At 45.9% G+C, this 13,094-nt stretch overlaps 1 protein-coding gene across 1 annotated transcript; it reads left to right on the forward strand.

The window, feature by feature from the left end:
- The first annotated feature begins 661 nt into the window (after positions 1 to 661).
- On the forward strand, positions 662 to 12,498 carry GARIN1A (golgi associated RAB2 interactor 1A). Its single transcript, XM_047094590.1, has 5 exons — positions 662 to 814; positions 2,877 to 3,061; positions 3,890 to 4,139; positions 7,585 to 7,703; positions 12,303 to 12,498. The coding sequence occupies exons 1-5, from the start codon at positions 662 to 664 to the stop codon at positions 12,496 to 12,498; spliced, it is 903 nt and encodes a 300-aa protein (XP_046950546.1).
- The last annotated feature ends 596 nt before the right edge of the window (positions 12,499 to 13,094 follow it).

A 13,094-nucleotide genomic window follows, 5' to 3' on the forward strand; every position in this document is an offset into this window, starting at 1 on the left:
CAGCACGCCACTGTGCTGCACTTCATCTGCCCGCTGTTCCCAAAGAAATAAGCCTCTTTGCCTTGTTAACAGCCCGGTGTTTCCAAAAAGTTCTCATTTTCTCCCATGAAACGAGGTAGGGAAGATTGGCGTGAATTACTCGTCTTCGTCCCGAGCTCCTCTGGCCCGGTGAGTGCCTGACTTTAGGGAATTCACACAGATAAAGTTTTTGTGAGGGGCTTCACCATCTGGGGAGAGGATCGAAGGCTGTGGGTTTCTGGAGAAACTGCCTTGCTGTTCCGGCCAGCTCACCACTGTCTTGCCATAACCGTAGTGCATTTTCCTCATGTATGCAGAGAAACTGAGTGAAAAATGGAATAGACTACTATTACTGCTAGTTTGTAGTGCGTAGGAAAGGGGAGAAAAAAGCTCTGCTTATCCCCAATCCTCCCTTGCGTCTTCTTTTTTTCCTTTCCTGTTGTTACCCATCACATTCCTTGATGTCATGCCTGCCATTGTGAGCCGACAGGCCCTCCCTGGCCTGGTGGACAGCTTGTAAGTCAGGAGGGGAGGGGGAGCTGTGGAGGTTGGGGGGAGCAGTGGTCACACCAACACCTTGGAATTGGGCTGGGTCTGAGTGGAGCCCCAGAGATGTTCTCCAGCCCATTCTTCCCAAGAACCAATGAGTAAAATTAGGGGCCTCCCACCTGAGGTCAGGGAACCAGGCCCTGGAGTGGATCTGGGGGTGGAAGATGGCCTTCTTTGTCAACTGATTCATTCTCCAGAATTCAACTTGTTCTCCGACTCGGTGGTATTTGAAAGCAACTTTATCCAGGTACCTGTGTGCAGCTCAGAACCCACTTTCTTTCGCTTTCCAGAACTTGTTCCTAAGGGTTGGTCCAAAAGTGCTGGTCCAAAAAGGCCTCTGAAAGCCCTGGGGAGGAGAAGGAGGCTGCTATGGCTAGGGACAACCAGAGGGTCTGGATCCCAAGTTCAGCTCAGTCTGTGCCTACAGCATGATGGGGCTCCTTGAAGGTCATATGCTTTCAGGAAATAGAATTACAAACTGCAAAAGGGGACCTCAGGGCTCACCCTCCAGGCAGGGTCCATGGGCCACTAGGGAAGGAATGGTTGGTTAGAGGGAATGAAGGTTGTTTTTAGAATCCCTGCTCTGAAACCCAACCTCCTCTCCATGGGATGGTTTAGAAATAGCCTTGTTTGAGAGCCAAGCCCCTAGAATCGGCCTTGCCCAGATTCTACATCCCCTAAAAGGCGGTGCTATGGCCACTAGAAGTTAGCATTTTTGGCCTGGGAAGCATGAGGCCACTGGGAGTATGGGATAGTCATATGACATCTTGGGGCACCTGACTGGCTCAGTGAGTAGAGCATATGACTCTTTGTCTTGGGGTCATGAGTTCAAGCCTCATGTTGGGGGTAGAGTTTACCTTAAAAAAAAAAAAAAGTGCGTGTGACATCTTACTGAGGGCCTGCCCACCTACCTCCCTCTAGAAGTCTAGCTGGGATCTGCATACCTGTGCTCCTTTGCAAGTGCCGCATGACCAGCTTCTCATGGTCTGTGTGCTGTGTGCTGTGTGCGGGGCAGGAGATGCAAAGAGAGGCCAGATGGTATCCCGGCCAAGGAGCTCATGAATTTGTCAATTTAAAGGGCATGTTATAACATGGTCACTGCTAAGAAAGCTCTGGCAGGTGGTTTGGACCAGCTCATCCCTAAAGCATGAGCAGAGAGAAGGGTGCTAGTGTCCAGGGAGTTCAGCGCACTTTTTGGAGTTTGGCAGTTGAAGAAGGCTCCCCAGAGGAGGAGGTGAAGCCCTTCTTGGAGGTGTCCCTAAGACTTTGGTAAGTGGAGGAGCAGAGGGAGGACACTGCAGGCCAAGGGACTTCAGTTACCTGGGTGAAAGTGGGAGGCTAGAACCCATAGGGAGGGTCTGTGCTCAGGAATCCATGTGATGGGGTCACAAAGCAGTGAGGAGTCACAGGAGAGAGTGGAGACAATTTGAGCTCAATTAGAAGACGCGTTCACAGAGCAGCAAGCTACTCCCTGACGGAGCCCCCCAGATTTCAAAGAGCCAGTCCGCCGCTCCGAGTGCTCCCCGGTTCCTGCACTGCTCCCAGGGGGCTGCAGAGTGGGGCAATCAGCTGGCAGCCCGCGGGCGTGCTCCTTCCTAACACAGTCTCAGCGGAGGAAGAGCAGGGACGTGGCAGATCCAGACTCGGGATAGCGAATTCCAGTCATTTCTATCTGGGTGTGAGGTTTTGGCAGGAGGTTTATTCTCTTACTCTGTTCTCTTTGACCTGCTGTTAAAACTGTGTAGATTCTCTGGGTGGACACTTAGTGATTCATGCAGCAGGAAACTCGGACTGTTCCGGGGAGGGCAAAGCCCGTGGCAGAGTGAAAAGTTGACCTGAAAGGAATCACCCCACACAATTAGGTGGCTCCCTTTCTCCCCCCTCTTCAGTAGCACCTCTCTGCCATCACCTGTAAAAAACATCACTCACAAACCTTTACTTAGCACTTACTCTCAATGTGTGCCGCCCCTGTGTTTCGTAGTGCATGTGAATGTCATTCCGCACTGTGGGCTCCAAGAAATGTTTGTTTTTGTTTTTTCCTTCAAAACGAAAATGGACTTTTCTTAGCAGCACCATCTAGTAAGGCGTATGGGAACTGAAATTTCAGTTATTCCTGGGGCTTTCCCCTTGTCCCCGGCTCCACCATGGTTGTGAAATGGTGTCAATGGCCCTACAAAGCCTAGAACATTGGGAGAAGGCTCTCTGGTCCGAGCATGTCCCCAAGTTAAAGTGCTGCTTTCCAGCACCTGTATTCTCCCACCCTTGCCTTCCTCTTTCTCCCTGACCCATGTACCTGGGCTGATTTCCAGGTCACTAAGCCCGGGAGCTGGATGGATGTCTATGAAGGTTCTACCACTGTGATCCTCGGGGTGACCTCCTCAGTGCCCTCCTTGCCACTCCCCAACATCCTCCTGATGGCCAACGTCACCTGGCCCCAGGGTCAGTTTTCCACCTGGAGCTCACCTGATTGTGCTCCAGTGGTCACCCTCAGCAGGTAAAGAAAGGCTGCAGAAGGGGTGGGATGACCGCATTGTTTTGCAGCTGGATTTTAGATAAAAAGAAAGGACAGTATATAAGCTATGTGTATACACGATGTATAGTGTATAAACTATGTAGAATTCATTCATTAAAAAACATGTCTTTCGTATCTGGATATACCAGACACTGTGCTTGGTGAAGTGATAGAGCCCTGGTCTCTGTCTCAGCCTGGTCTTTGAGGATCTTGGCTTCCTTTTATTTACTTTTATATTGTCACTATAGACTTAGGGGGTTTCCCCCACAAAAAGGCGAGGGGTATGAAAGTCAGATGGGATGATGGAGTGTTACAATTGAAAAAAAAAACCAAATACTGGATGTACAGGACACATCCACCCTTCTTACTGTCTCAGCAAGGTTAACTAGGATACAGGGAGGAGATCTGGATGGAAATAGGGTCAGAACACCTGAGTTCCAGTTCCTACTTAACGTGGTCTAAACTTGGGCACATCAGTTAGCTGTTCTGAGCCTCAGTTTCACCATCTGTACAATGGAATGAAAAATACCTTTCTTTCATCAAAGGGTGTGAGGATTGAATGAGAGGTTAGACATCGTCTATCAGCCATTGTTATTGATGTGGGCAGGTTCTTTAGTGATGAAGGCCCTGAAAGTCAGAGAAGAGTTAGTTTTGTAATCATTCCCACTCCCAGACCATGAGCTTTCTCCCATGGGCATCCCCCAAGCAGAGGCGGGAGCCTAGTGAGATGGGGCCAGGCTCTAGGTAGGCACGCATGATTGATTGAATGCATGGGCCCCTCTGCTGTGGGGATTTCCCGATTGTGTCCAGGATTCTCCCCCTGAAGTTTGTGGAGCTACAAATCTGTGACCGGCTCCAACGCATCCTGAGGGTTAGGACAGTGACTGAAAAGATCTACTACCTGAGGCTCCACGAACACCACCCAGAGGCCGTATTTCAATTCTGGATCCGCTTGGTGAAAATTCTGCAGAAAGGTCTGTCCATCACCACCAAAGACCCAAGAATCCAATTCACGCACTGCCTGGTGCCCAAAATGTCCAACAGCTCCACCGAAATAACGGTAAGTGGGGCCTCCCGCCAAGACCTGCAGCGAGACAGGGGATGGGAAGCCCAGCTCCTTAGAGGATTGGTGGGCATTAAAGTCTGGTGTTGCAGGGGCAGACTTTGTTTTCAAGGGCCAAGGATACACACGCATCAAACTGGGGTCTACAAACATAAAAAGCAAATGAATTTCTTTTTCTTAAAAAAAGAGCTATAAAGTGGTTAACTCACTTAAAAATTGTTTTCTGTTGGGTTTTTTGTTTTTAAGTTTTAAAAAAGGAATAATGCTCACTGAGGAAAATTAGAAAATCACAGAAAAATCACCCCTACTTCTCTCCAACCCCAAGCAATCACTTGGAACATGCTGGCATACTTCCTTCCAGTCTTCCATTTTATGTACTTTTTTTCCTTTTTTTGTTTGATCTTTATTAGGTTTTGGCATTAGAGTTATGCTGTCTTCTTAATATCAACTGAAGAATTTTGCATATGCTTTCACATTGTTGAATATATTGAAACTTTGAAAACATTTATTCTTTAACGTTAGAGGCTAGATTGAATTTGCCAGGTTCTTTTTTTTTTTTTTAATGTTTGCTTGTTTATATAGTTATTCTTTCTCCAATTTTTTATTTAAATTCCAGTTAGTTAACATACAGTGTAGTATTAGTTTCAGGAGTAGAATTTAGTGATTCATCACTTACCTACAATACCCAGTGCTCATCACAAGTGCCTTCCTTAATGCCCATCACCCATTTAACCCTCCCCTGCCCACCTCCCTCCATCAACCCTCTGTTTGTTCTCTATAGTTAAGAGTCTGTTTCCTGGTTTGCCTATTCCTACCACCACCCCCTGATTTTTATTTGTTTTGTTTCTTAACAGTTTTCCATCTTTTTTTCCCCCTAGATCACTTTTTAAAAAAATTTACATCCAAGTTAGTTAGGATATAGTGCAACAATAATTTATCCATTTAGCCCATCCCCCCTCCCACATCCCCTCCAGTAAGTAACCCTCTGTTTGTTCTCCATATTTAAGAGTCTCTTATGTTTTGTCCCCCTCCCTGTTTTTATATTATTTTTGCTTCCCTTCCCTTATGTTCATCTGTTTTGTATCTTAAAGTCCTCATATGAGTGAAGTCATATGATTTTTGTCTTTCTCTGACTGACTAGCTTCGCTTAGCATAATACCCTCTAGTTCCATTCACGTAGTTGCAAATGGCAAGATTTCATTCTTTTTGATTGCCGAGTAATACTCCATTGTATATATATACCACATCTTCTTTATCCATTCATCCATCAGTGGACATTTGGGCTGTTTCCATACTTTGGCTACTGTTGATAGTGCTGCTATAAACATGGGGGTGCATGTGCCCCTTCGAAACAGCACACCTGTATCCCTTGGATAAATACCTAGTAGTGCAATTGCTGGGTCATAGGGTGGTTCTATTTTTAATTTTTTGAGGAACCCCCATACTGTTTTCCAGAGTGGTTGCACCAGCTTGCATTCCCACCGACAATGCAAAAGAGATCCTCTTTCTCCACATCCTTGCCAACATCTGTCATTGCCTGACTTGTTAATGTTAGCCATTCTGACAGGTGTGAGGTGGTATCTCATTGTGGTTTTGATTTGTATTTCCCTGATGATGAGTGATGTTGAGCATTTTTTCATGTGTCGGTTGGTCATCCAGATGTCTTCTTTGGAGAAGTGTCTATTCATGTCTTTTGCCCATTTCTTCACTGGATTATTTGTTTTTTGGGTGTTGAGTTTGATAAGTTCTTTATAGATTTTGGATACCAACCCTTCACTGATGTGTTGTTTGCAAATATCTTCTCCCATTCCGTCCGTTGCCTTTTAGTTTTGCTGATTGTTTCCTTCGCTGTGAAGAAGCTTTTTATTTTGATGAGGTCCCAATCGTTCATTTTCGCTTTTGTTTCCCTTGCCTCTGGAGACGTGTTGAGTAAGAAGTTGCTGCGGCTGAGATCAAAGAGGTTTTTGCCTGCTTTCTCCTCCAGGATTTTGATGGCTTCCTGTCTTACGTTTAGGTCTTTCATCCATTTTGAGTTTATTTTTGTGTCTGGTGTGAGAAAGTGGTCCAGGTTCATTTTTCTGCACGTCGCTGTCCAGTTTTCCCAGCACCACTTGCTGAAAGACTATCTTTATTCCATTGGATATTCTTTCCTGCTTTGTCAAAGATTAGTTGGCCCTACGTTTGTGGTCCATTTCTGGGTTCTCTCTTCTGTTCCATTGATCTGAGTGTCTGTTTTTGTGCCAGTACCGTACTGTCATGGTGATTACGGTTTTGTGATACAGTTTGGGGTCCGGACAGTCTTCCATCTTAAATTAATTTTTAATTTATATATTTGAGGATATTCAATACATAATAAATGTCTGAATGTTGCTTTTTTTCAGTTGAGATTATATCAGAAGCATTTTCCCATTTCTTTTTAAAGCTCTTCATACACATCATTTTGATAATTTCATGCCGTTCCAGTAGTTGTGTGAATGAATTAAAATTTACTTTGCCATTCTCCTGTTATCAGACATTTAGAGTTGTTTCCAACTTTTCATTATGGTAAATGATGCTAGAACAAGCATTTGTGTGAACTGACCACATTTCTGCTTGTTTTCTCAGAATAGATTATTAGAAGCAGAATTCAAAGGGTATGAGCATTTTTAAGGCTCTTGATACATATTGCCAGATTATTTCCAGAAAGCTCATGCCAAAGTATACTCTCTCCAGTAATATGAGTGTCTATGTCACTGTGTCCTTATCACAATAGAGAAGAATAAATTTTAATAACTTTTCTAGTATGATAGGTGAAAAAGTAACAGCCATTTGATTTTCAATGAGTTTGAACATCATTATACAGTCTTTTTGTGCCCTTTGGCTATTTCTCTATTGGCATTTTGTGTTTTTTTCTAAACTGGTTTGTAAAATAAAGCTTTTTATGTATCAAGAAGTTGAAGCCTTGAATCACAAGTGTCTGTAAACCTTTCCCCCAAGGATTCACTTTTTCCTCTCAGTTTATTTGAGGCTCCCCACCCCCCAGCCCTTTTGACACAGAGAAGGCGTTTCCAGGACCTGCTTAGGGTAGAAGCACAGAAAGAAAGAGATCGATAGGCTGGATTGCCTAACACCTTCAGATTTCAGAACCTAAACCCTTTCTTCCTCTTGTCTCAGTTGAAGGCCTTTCCGTATTACTATCACTGCCTTCCAAAGTCAGCTTCCCAGCCCTGCTGCTCTCGTTCTTAACGTTCAGGCACAGTAGCCATTGGCAGCCCAGCAGAGAGAGGACGTTATCCTGCCAGGGCCCAGTTGGGCTCTGATGATTCTGGGGCTTGATGCTTAAGGAACAGGTTTCCGGGTCGAGGCTGGAAGACTCAAGGCTGAGTCCCTTCAAGGTTCTGGCCCAAGGAGGCCGAGAACTCCAGGCAGACCTGGTCATCTGACTGTAACTTTCTCCACCCAGCCTGAAGGCAGCCTCCTGCCATCCGCCCAGCCCAGCGAAAGCTTCATGCTGTTGACAGCCGAACAGACCAGTGACAGTTTCTCGAATATCACAGGGAGGCCCCAGCTGACAGCGGACAGGTGGGTCCTCCGTGCAGGCAGCTCCAGCATCCCTTCCCGCAGCACTGAGCCGTGGGTGGGGACGGTGGCACCCTCGGCCAAACTACCTCAGTTCCTTCTTTTTATTCTAGACCATTATGCATATGATTTCTCCCCTCAGTTTTATTATAAGCCTGTCAGAAACAGGGTCTGTGGCTGTTGGGTCTGAATATTCCCTAGGCAAACTGCAGTGCTTTCATAGACGGTGCTCAATAAAAGGAACGAGGGGTGAGTAAGTTATCAGAGGAGGGTCAGCTGATCAGGCAGGTTCATGGAGCTCCATATCGACTACCTCCAAACCCGGTTCACCAGGGTCCCCTGGGTAAGACAGTTCTGAGTTCTCTTCACCTCACTTATCTGTTCTGTAAAATGGACAGAATAGACAGTAACCCAAAGCAGACATGGCTCCAAAGCCATTTACTAATTCACTAATTGTATGAGACTCTTTGTGCAACGAGCGATGGAAAACGAAAGCAAGATCACCCAATCAATACATTGAACAGGTACAACTTGCAGGATACCATCAAAATGTAAATTTATTTGGGGGGCACCTGAGTGGCTCAGTCGGTTAAGCATTCGACTTTGGTTCGGGTCATGATCTCACGGTTCGTGGGTTCAAGCCCCGCGTCGGGCTCTGTGCTGACAGCTCGGAGCCTGGAGCCTGCTTTGGATTCTATGTCTCCCTCTCTCTCTGCCTTTCCCCCGCTTGTGCTCTGTCTCTGTCTCTGTCTCTCTCAAAAATAAACACTAAAAAAGTTTTTTTAATGTAAATGTATTTTTGTCTTCCCTTTATAATTTTTTCAGTGGGAGTTTTCTTCTTGCCCTTAGATAAAAGCTGATTCTCTGACGGGCCCCCTAAGCATATGGGCTCCCTCTTAGAATATAAAAGGTCCTCTGGTCCCTTTAAACTGCAAAAGAAGCATCAATTCTGAAATTAAAATGTGGCTGATAATTACCAAAACTCTGAACTGTTCACACCTTCCCTCAGTCTGGCCTCATGTTAAGATGGCCCTTCACGGTGGGCACTGGGTTTTCACTCCTCTTCTCCTTCTGTTTCCTAACTTAAAAAAATTTTTTAAATGTTTATTTATATTTTGAGAGAGAGAGAAAGAGAGCGGGGGAGGTACAGAGAGAGACAGAGACAGAATCCGAAGCAGGCTCCAGGCTCTGAGCTGTCAGCACAGAGCCAACACGGGGCTCGAACTCATGAACTGTGAGATCATGACCTGAGCAGAAACTGTATGCCCAGCTGACTGAGCCACCCAGGCACCCCCTGTTTCCTAACTTCAAAGCTAATTTTTTCTCTTAGAAGCTTCCTTGGGTTCTTTAAAGTCCCACACCTGACACCCCCCTCACCCCCAACTGCAACTCTGGTGATGCTCTGACACCTTCCTTTCCTCCAGCCACCACCCCCCTCAGGCTCTGGCTGTAAGGGCGTTCTCTTGGGCAGGGCTTAACAATGGCTCCAGGCTGGCGCTCTCTGTCTCAGGTATAGTCCACGTCTGGCCCTCAGGAAATGTCCTCTCAGACTTTGATGAGCCCTGGACACAGGAATGACTCCTCTTCACTCCTCCACTCAAGAGACCTATTCTTCCATCTTTCCCGCCCTTCAGATTTCCTGCTCAGGACTTGTGTCCCTACCTATGGGGTCTCCGAGGACCCCTGCCTCCAGGGGGCCCCAGTTCAAAATCTCTCGATGATCCTAGGAAGCCCCTCTCTTTCAGCTTCAGGGGGAAAAGGCAGCAGCTTTAGACAAGGGACTCTCCACACCCCTTCTCTCTCTCAGTGCTGTTTTAGCCTCCCTCTGGGGCAGGGTCCCCGTGGTGGTCATGCTGGGCTGCTCTCCCAGGTCGTTGCGTGCCTTTATATGTGCTTCCCAGTCTTGTGGTTCTTGGGTTTGGTTTTGTTTTGTTTTGCTTTACTTTCAAGATAGTTGTATTGAATTATAATGCAAAATTTTCTCTTTTGGATACTCTTGTTATTTGAATATTGGCTCATCTTTGCCTATCTAATAGAGCTGTCATTTTCTCTTTTTCTTTCTTTAAGCTCTCCTTCTATTCTTTTCTTCCTCTTAAGGCACTGTCTGCTTTGTTTGCTCCTGTATTCTTTCTGGTTTAGGCTTCATTTTGGGAAATAATGGTTTCTTTAAAAATGTTTGACTCTCTCCTCAGTTTCATCACCCCATTTACAAATCTTTTAAGTTCTGACTTGGGTGGCACCCTCATATAGTCTATCACTTTCTTAATTTCTTTTAGCTCATTTTGAAATGCTAGGTTGTACTTTTCATTTGTTTTGCAGGCATATCTTTTTAGTGTGCTTTCATTGTAAGCATTTAGTATGCTTCATATACTTTGTTTTTCTAATTTTGTGTGGCGTTTGATTACTATCCTTTTCCGACAGTTATTTTTAATGTGAAAATGATTTTCCTGAACCTTTGGGAATGACGGTCAGTCCAGGTTGCTTTCTGGTTTGGTCTCTAGAGCTCCCTCTTGTGTGGCTTTTGGGAAGTGTTGATGGCCTTGCACTTCTAGGGCTGTGATCCTCTCTCCTGTCTTTAGCTGATCTTTCTCTTTTCTTTGCTTTTATTCTTCCCGTCCTACTCAATTTGGACCCCATTTCCAGTGGCTTTTCCTTAGTGTGAGGCTGTGTCTTGCAAGAGAGAGTGTTCCGATGGCTTCAAGAGACCATAAGGCATGTAGGGCTCCAGCCTCTTCTGACTTTACCGCAGCCAGAGCCCTTGTACTTACTTCCAGTTTCCTCCTCCTCAAACTGTCCCGGGCACTTTCCACTGAGAACCTGTGGAGGGAATAGGAGCTCCCCTGTCTTCAGATACATCAGATGCTCTGTTGCTACTCTGTGCGTCCTCGTACACAGATATGGACAGATACGCAAGATAACCGTCTGGGTCTTGGAGCAGTCTGTAGCTGGAATTTTTTTTATCCTGAGCTTTCTCAAACAGGCCTTTACCTTTGGGACTCATGTTGGCCTAAACTGAAGTGGGTAAAACCTGAGTCCGGGGCCACCAAGACTGGCAAGTCCCTCGGGCACCCCCAGCTTCAGCCCACACTTTGCCAGTCTTTAATTTTTGACCCCTGGGATTTTTCTTTGCTTTTTGTGGGCTTAGCAATACACTTTAAATTATGTGATTATATTTTATCTAGCATCTCTAGGTGTCTTATGGCAAAGATTTTGTAGACTATTTGGCCATTTTGCCAGGCTCTGGCTACATAACTCTAAACTTATTTTCACTTAAAAAAAAAATCATCGCATCTTATCTTTGAATAGTTACAGTGTGAGTGATTTTTATTTTCCATTTGGTGCTTTTTTGTGGTTTCCCTTGTTTTCTTTTTTTTTTTTTTAATTTTTAGAGAAAGAGAGCAGGGAAATGAGGCAGAGGGAGAGAGAGAGAGACTCTCAAGAAGGCTCCACACTCAGTGAGGAGCCTGGTGCGGGACTCAATTCCACGACCCTGGGATCACGACCTGAGCCAAAATCAAGAGTCAGATGCTCAACTGACTGAGCCACCCAGGTGCCCCAACATGGTTATTTTAAATGAAAAACAAAAACAAACCGGGGGTTCCTGGGTGGCTCAGTTGGTTAAGAGTCTGACTTGGACTCAGGTCATGGGTTCAAGCCACGCACCGGGCTCTCTGCTGTCAGCACAGAGCCCACTTTGGATCCTCTGTCTCCCTCTCTCTCTGCCCCTCCCTTCCCCCAAAAAATAAACGTTGAAAAATAAGATAAAATTTTTAACATAAAATAAAATAACCATGTATTTCACTTAGAATCAAAATTTTTAAAAATGTTAGCCACACTCTGTGTTTTTCTAGGCACATTCAGTGGCTGTAACTTTTTTCAAAGCTGTTACTGTTTTGGAGAACTGTCGTGAGGTTTTCTTTTCCTTACGCTGATAACTGTCAGGTTATAGTGGGCATCAGGCAGATCCCACGGGGCTCAGATCTTGCCTTTGAGTCTTAGTTAACAAATTAGGTTCTCACCACATAAAAGTGGTGCTTAAGATTTGGAGGGGTATCTGTTCCACTCCAGCAGAGCAGACCTTAGCCGGAGCCTCCCTCCTGCTTGGTTTTCTTTGTTCAAGTCACTCTCTCTCTGCAGACCTTAGCCGGAGCCTCCCTCCTGCTTGGTTTTCTTTGTTCAAGTCACTCTCTCTCTCTCTTTATGTTTATTTATTTATTTTGAGAGAGAGAGAGAGTGAGAGAGCGTGTGCATGTGAGTGGGGGAGGGGCAGAGAGAGGGAGAGAGAGAGAATCCCAAGCAGGCTCCGCACTGTCTGCACACAGATCTCACGGGTTCAAACCCATGAACCCGTGAGATCATGACCTGAGCTGAGGTCGGACGCTTAACCAACTGAACCATCCAGGCGTCCCCAAGTCTCTCTTGATGTATCATACCATTTATACGTGTCGTCCCTGGCCATCATTCCCACATCCGCATCTACACTCAAGGCACCTGTACTGGAAAATAGACAATTTAGAAACAGTTTTTTAAATTAAACTTTTAACAGTGCTTTCTCTTTCTTTTATTGCTTTCAATGACTCCAAAATTCCTGGGCTCCCACAGTAACACCAATGTCGCCATCAAAAGAGACAATTTGGACAGCTCTAAGACCACCTTGCGGGTGGCATCTCCAGTCAGTTTGAAAATACCCATGAGAGCTGCCTTGAGCCACAGCCTCTGGGAACAAGAGAATCCAAATGAGCACTTTCTGCAGGCTCCTGTTGCCAATTCCCTAGGAGAGAACTTTTTTGGACCCTGACACCTATCCGGAACGGGGCGATCTTCCCTGGCTTCATTCTGTGCGCTTGCCACGATCTCCTACCAATGCTGTTTTCCCACTGGGGGCCAAAAGACCGTGGGAGAGGTATGAGGGTGCTTATAACACAGTGCTTTGTACTTCCACCAATAAACCTCCAAGTGAGTTCCTAGTTGTTACGGGCTGTGCTCTGCAGGGCTTCAGGCTGGGGATGGACCGATTAGGAACGGGAGCTCACCCCTTAGGAAAATAAATGGGAAAAATGTTCTGTCTGCTCAGCTGGAACCCCAAAGCAGCCAAGCAGAGCCACGAAGTCCAGTCCAGAGGAACGGGCCTGAGGAGAAAGCCAACTTCCTCATTCAGGGGGGTAGGGGGAAACAGAGGCAGGGCTGCTGCAAACCCAAAGTGAGAGAAATCTTGACAATGATGCCGACCAACTATGACGATGACCACCAGTGACCAGGAGTCCTAACGGATTTGGCTTTTCCTAGCCCGGGCCTAATGAAAGCAAACTGGAAGACACAGTATCTGTGTGTATGAGGGGTGGGGCAGGAGCTCTGGCCAGCCTCTGGACAAATGGTAAATACTTACGTGGACAA

This window comes from Lynx rufus, unplaced genomic scaffold, assembly GCF_022079265.1.
Source record: "Lynx rufus isolate CCGP_SWC_20201006 ecotype Redwood Valley unplaced genomic scaffold, mLynRuf1.p SCAF_4, whole genome shotgun sequence".
NCBI lineage: Eukaryota > Metazoa > Chordata > Mammalia > Carnivora > Felidae > Lynx > Lynx rufus.

What these genes read in the sequence shown, in the direction of transcription:
- GARIN1A (XM_047094590.1), top strand. Translation starts at nt 662, where the DNA reads ATGAGTAAAATTAGGGGCCTCCCACCTGAGGTCAGGGAACCAGGCCCT. An exon ending in TTGAAAGCAACTTTATCCAG is followed by an intron (nt 815 to 2,876) that starts GTACCTGTGTGC and finishes GCTGATTTCCAG; the next exon opens with GTCACTAAGCCCGGGAGCTG. An exon ending in CCAGTGGTCACCCTCAGCAG is followed by an intron (nt 3,062 to 3,889) that starts GTAAAGAAAGGC and finishes GATTGTGTCCAG; the next exon opens with GATTCTCCCCCTGAAGTTTG.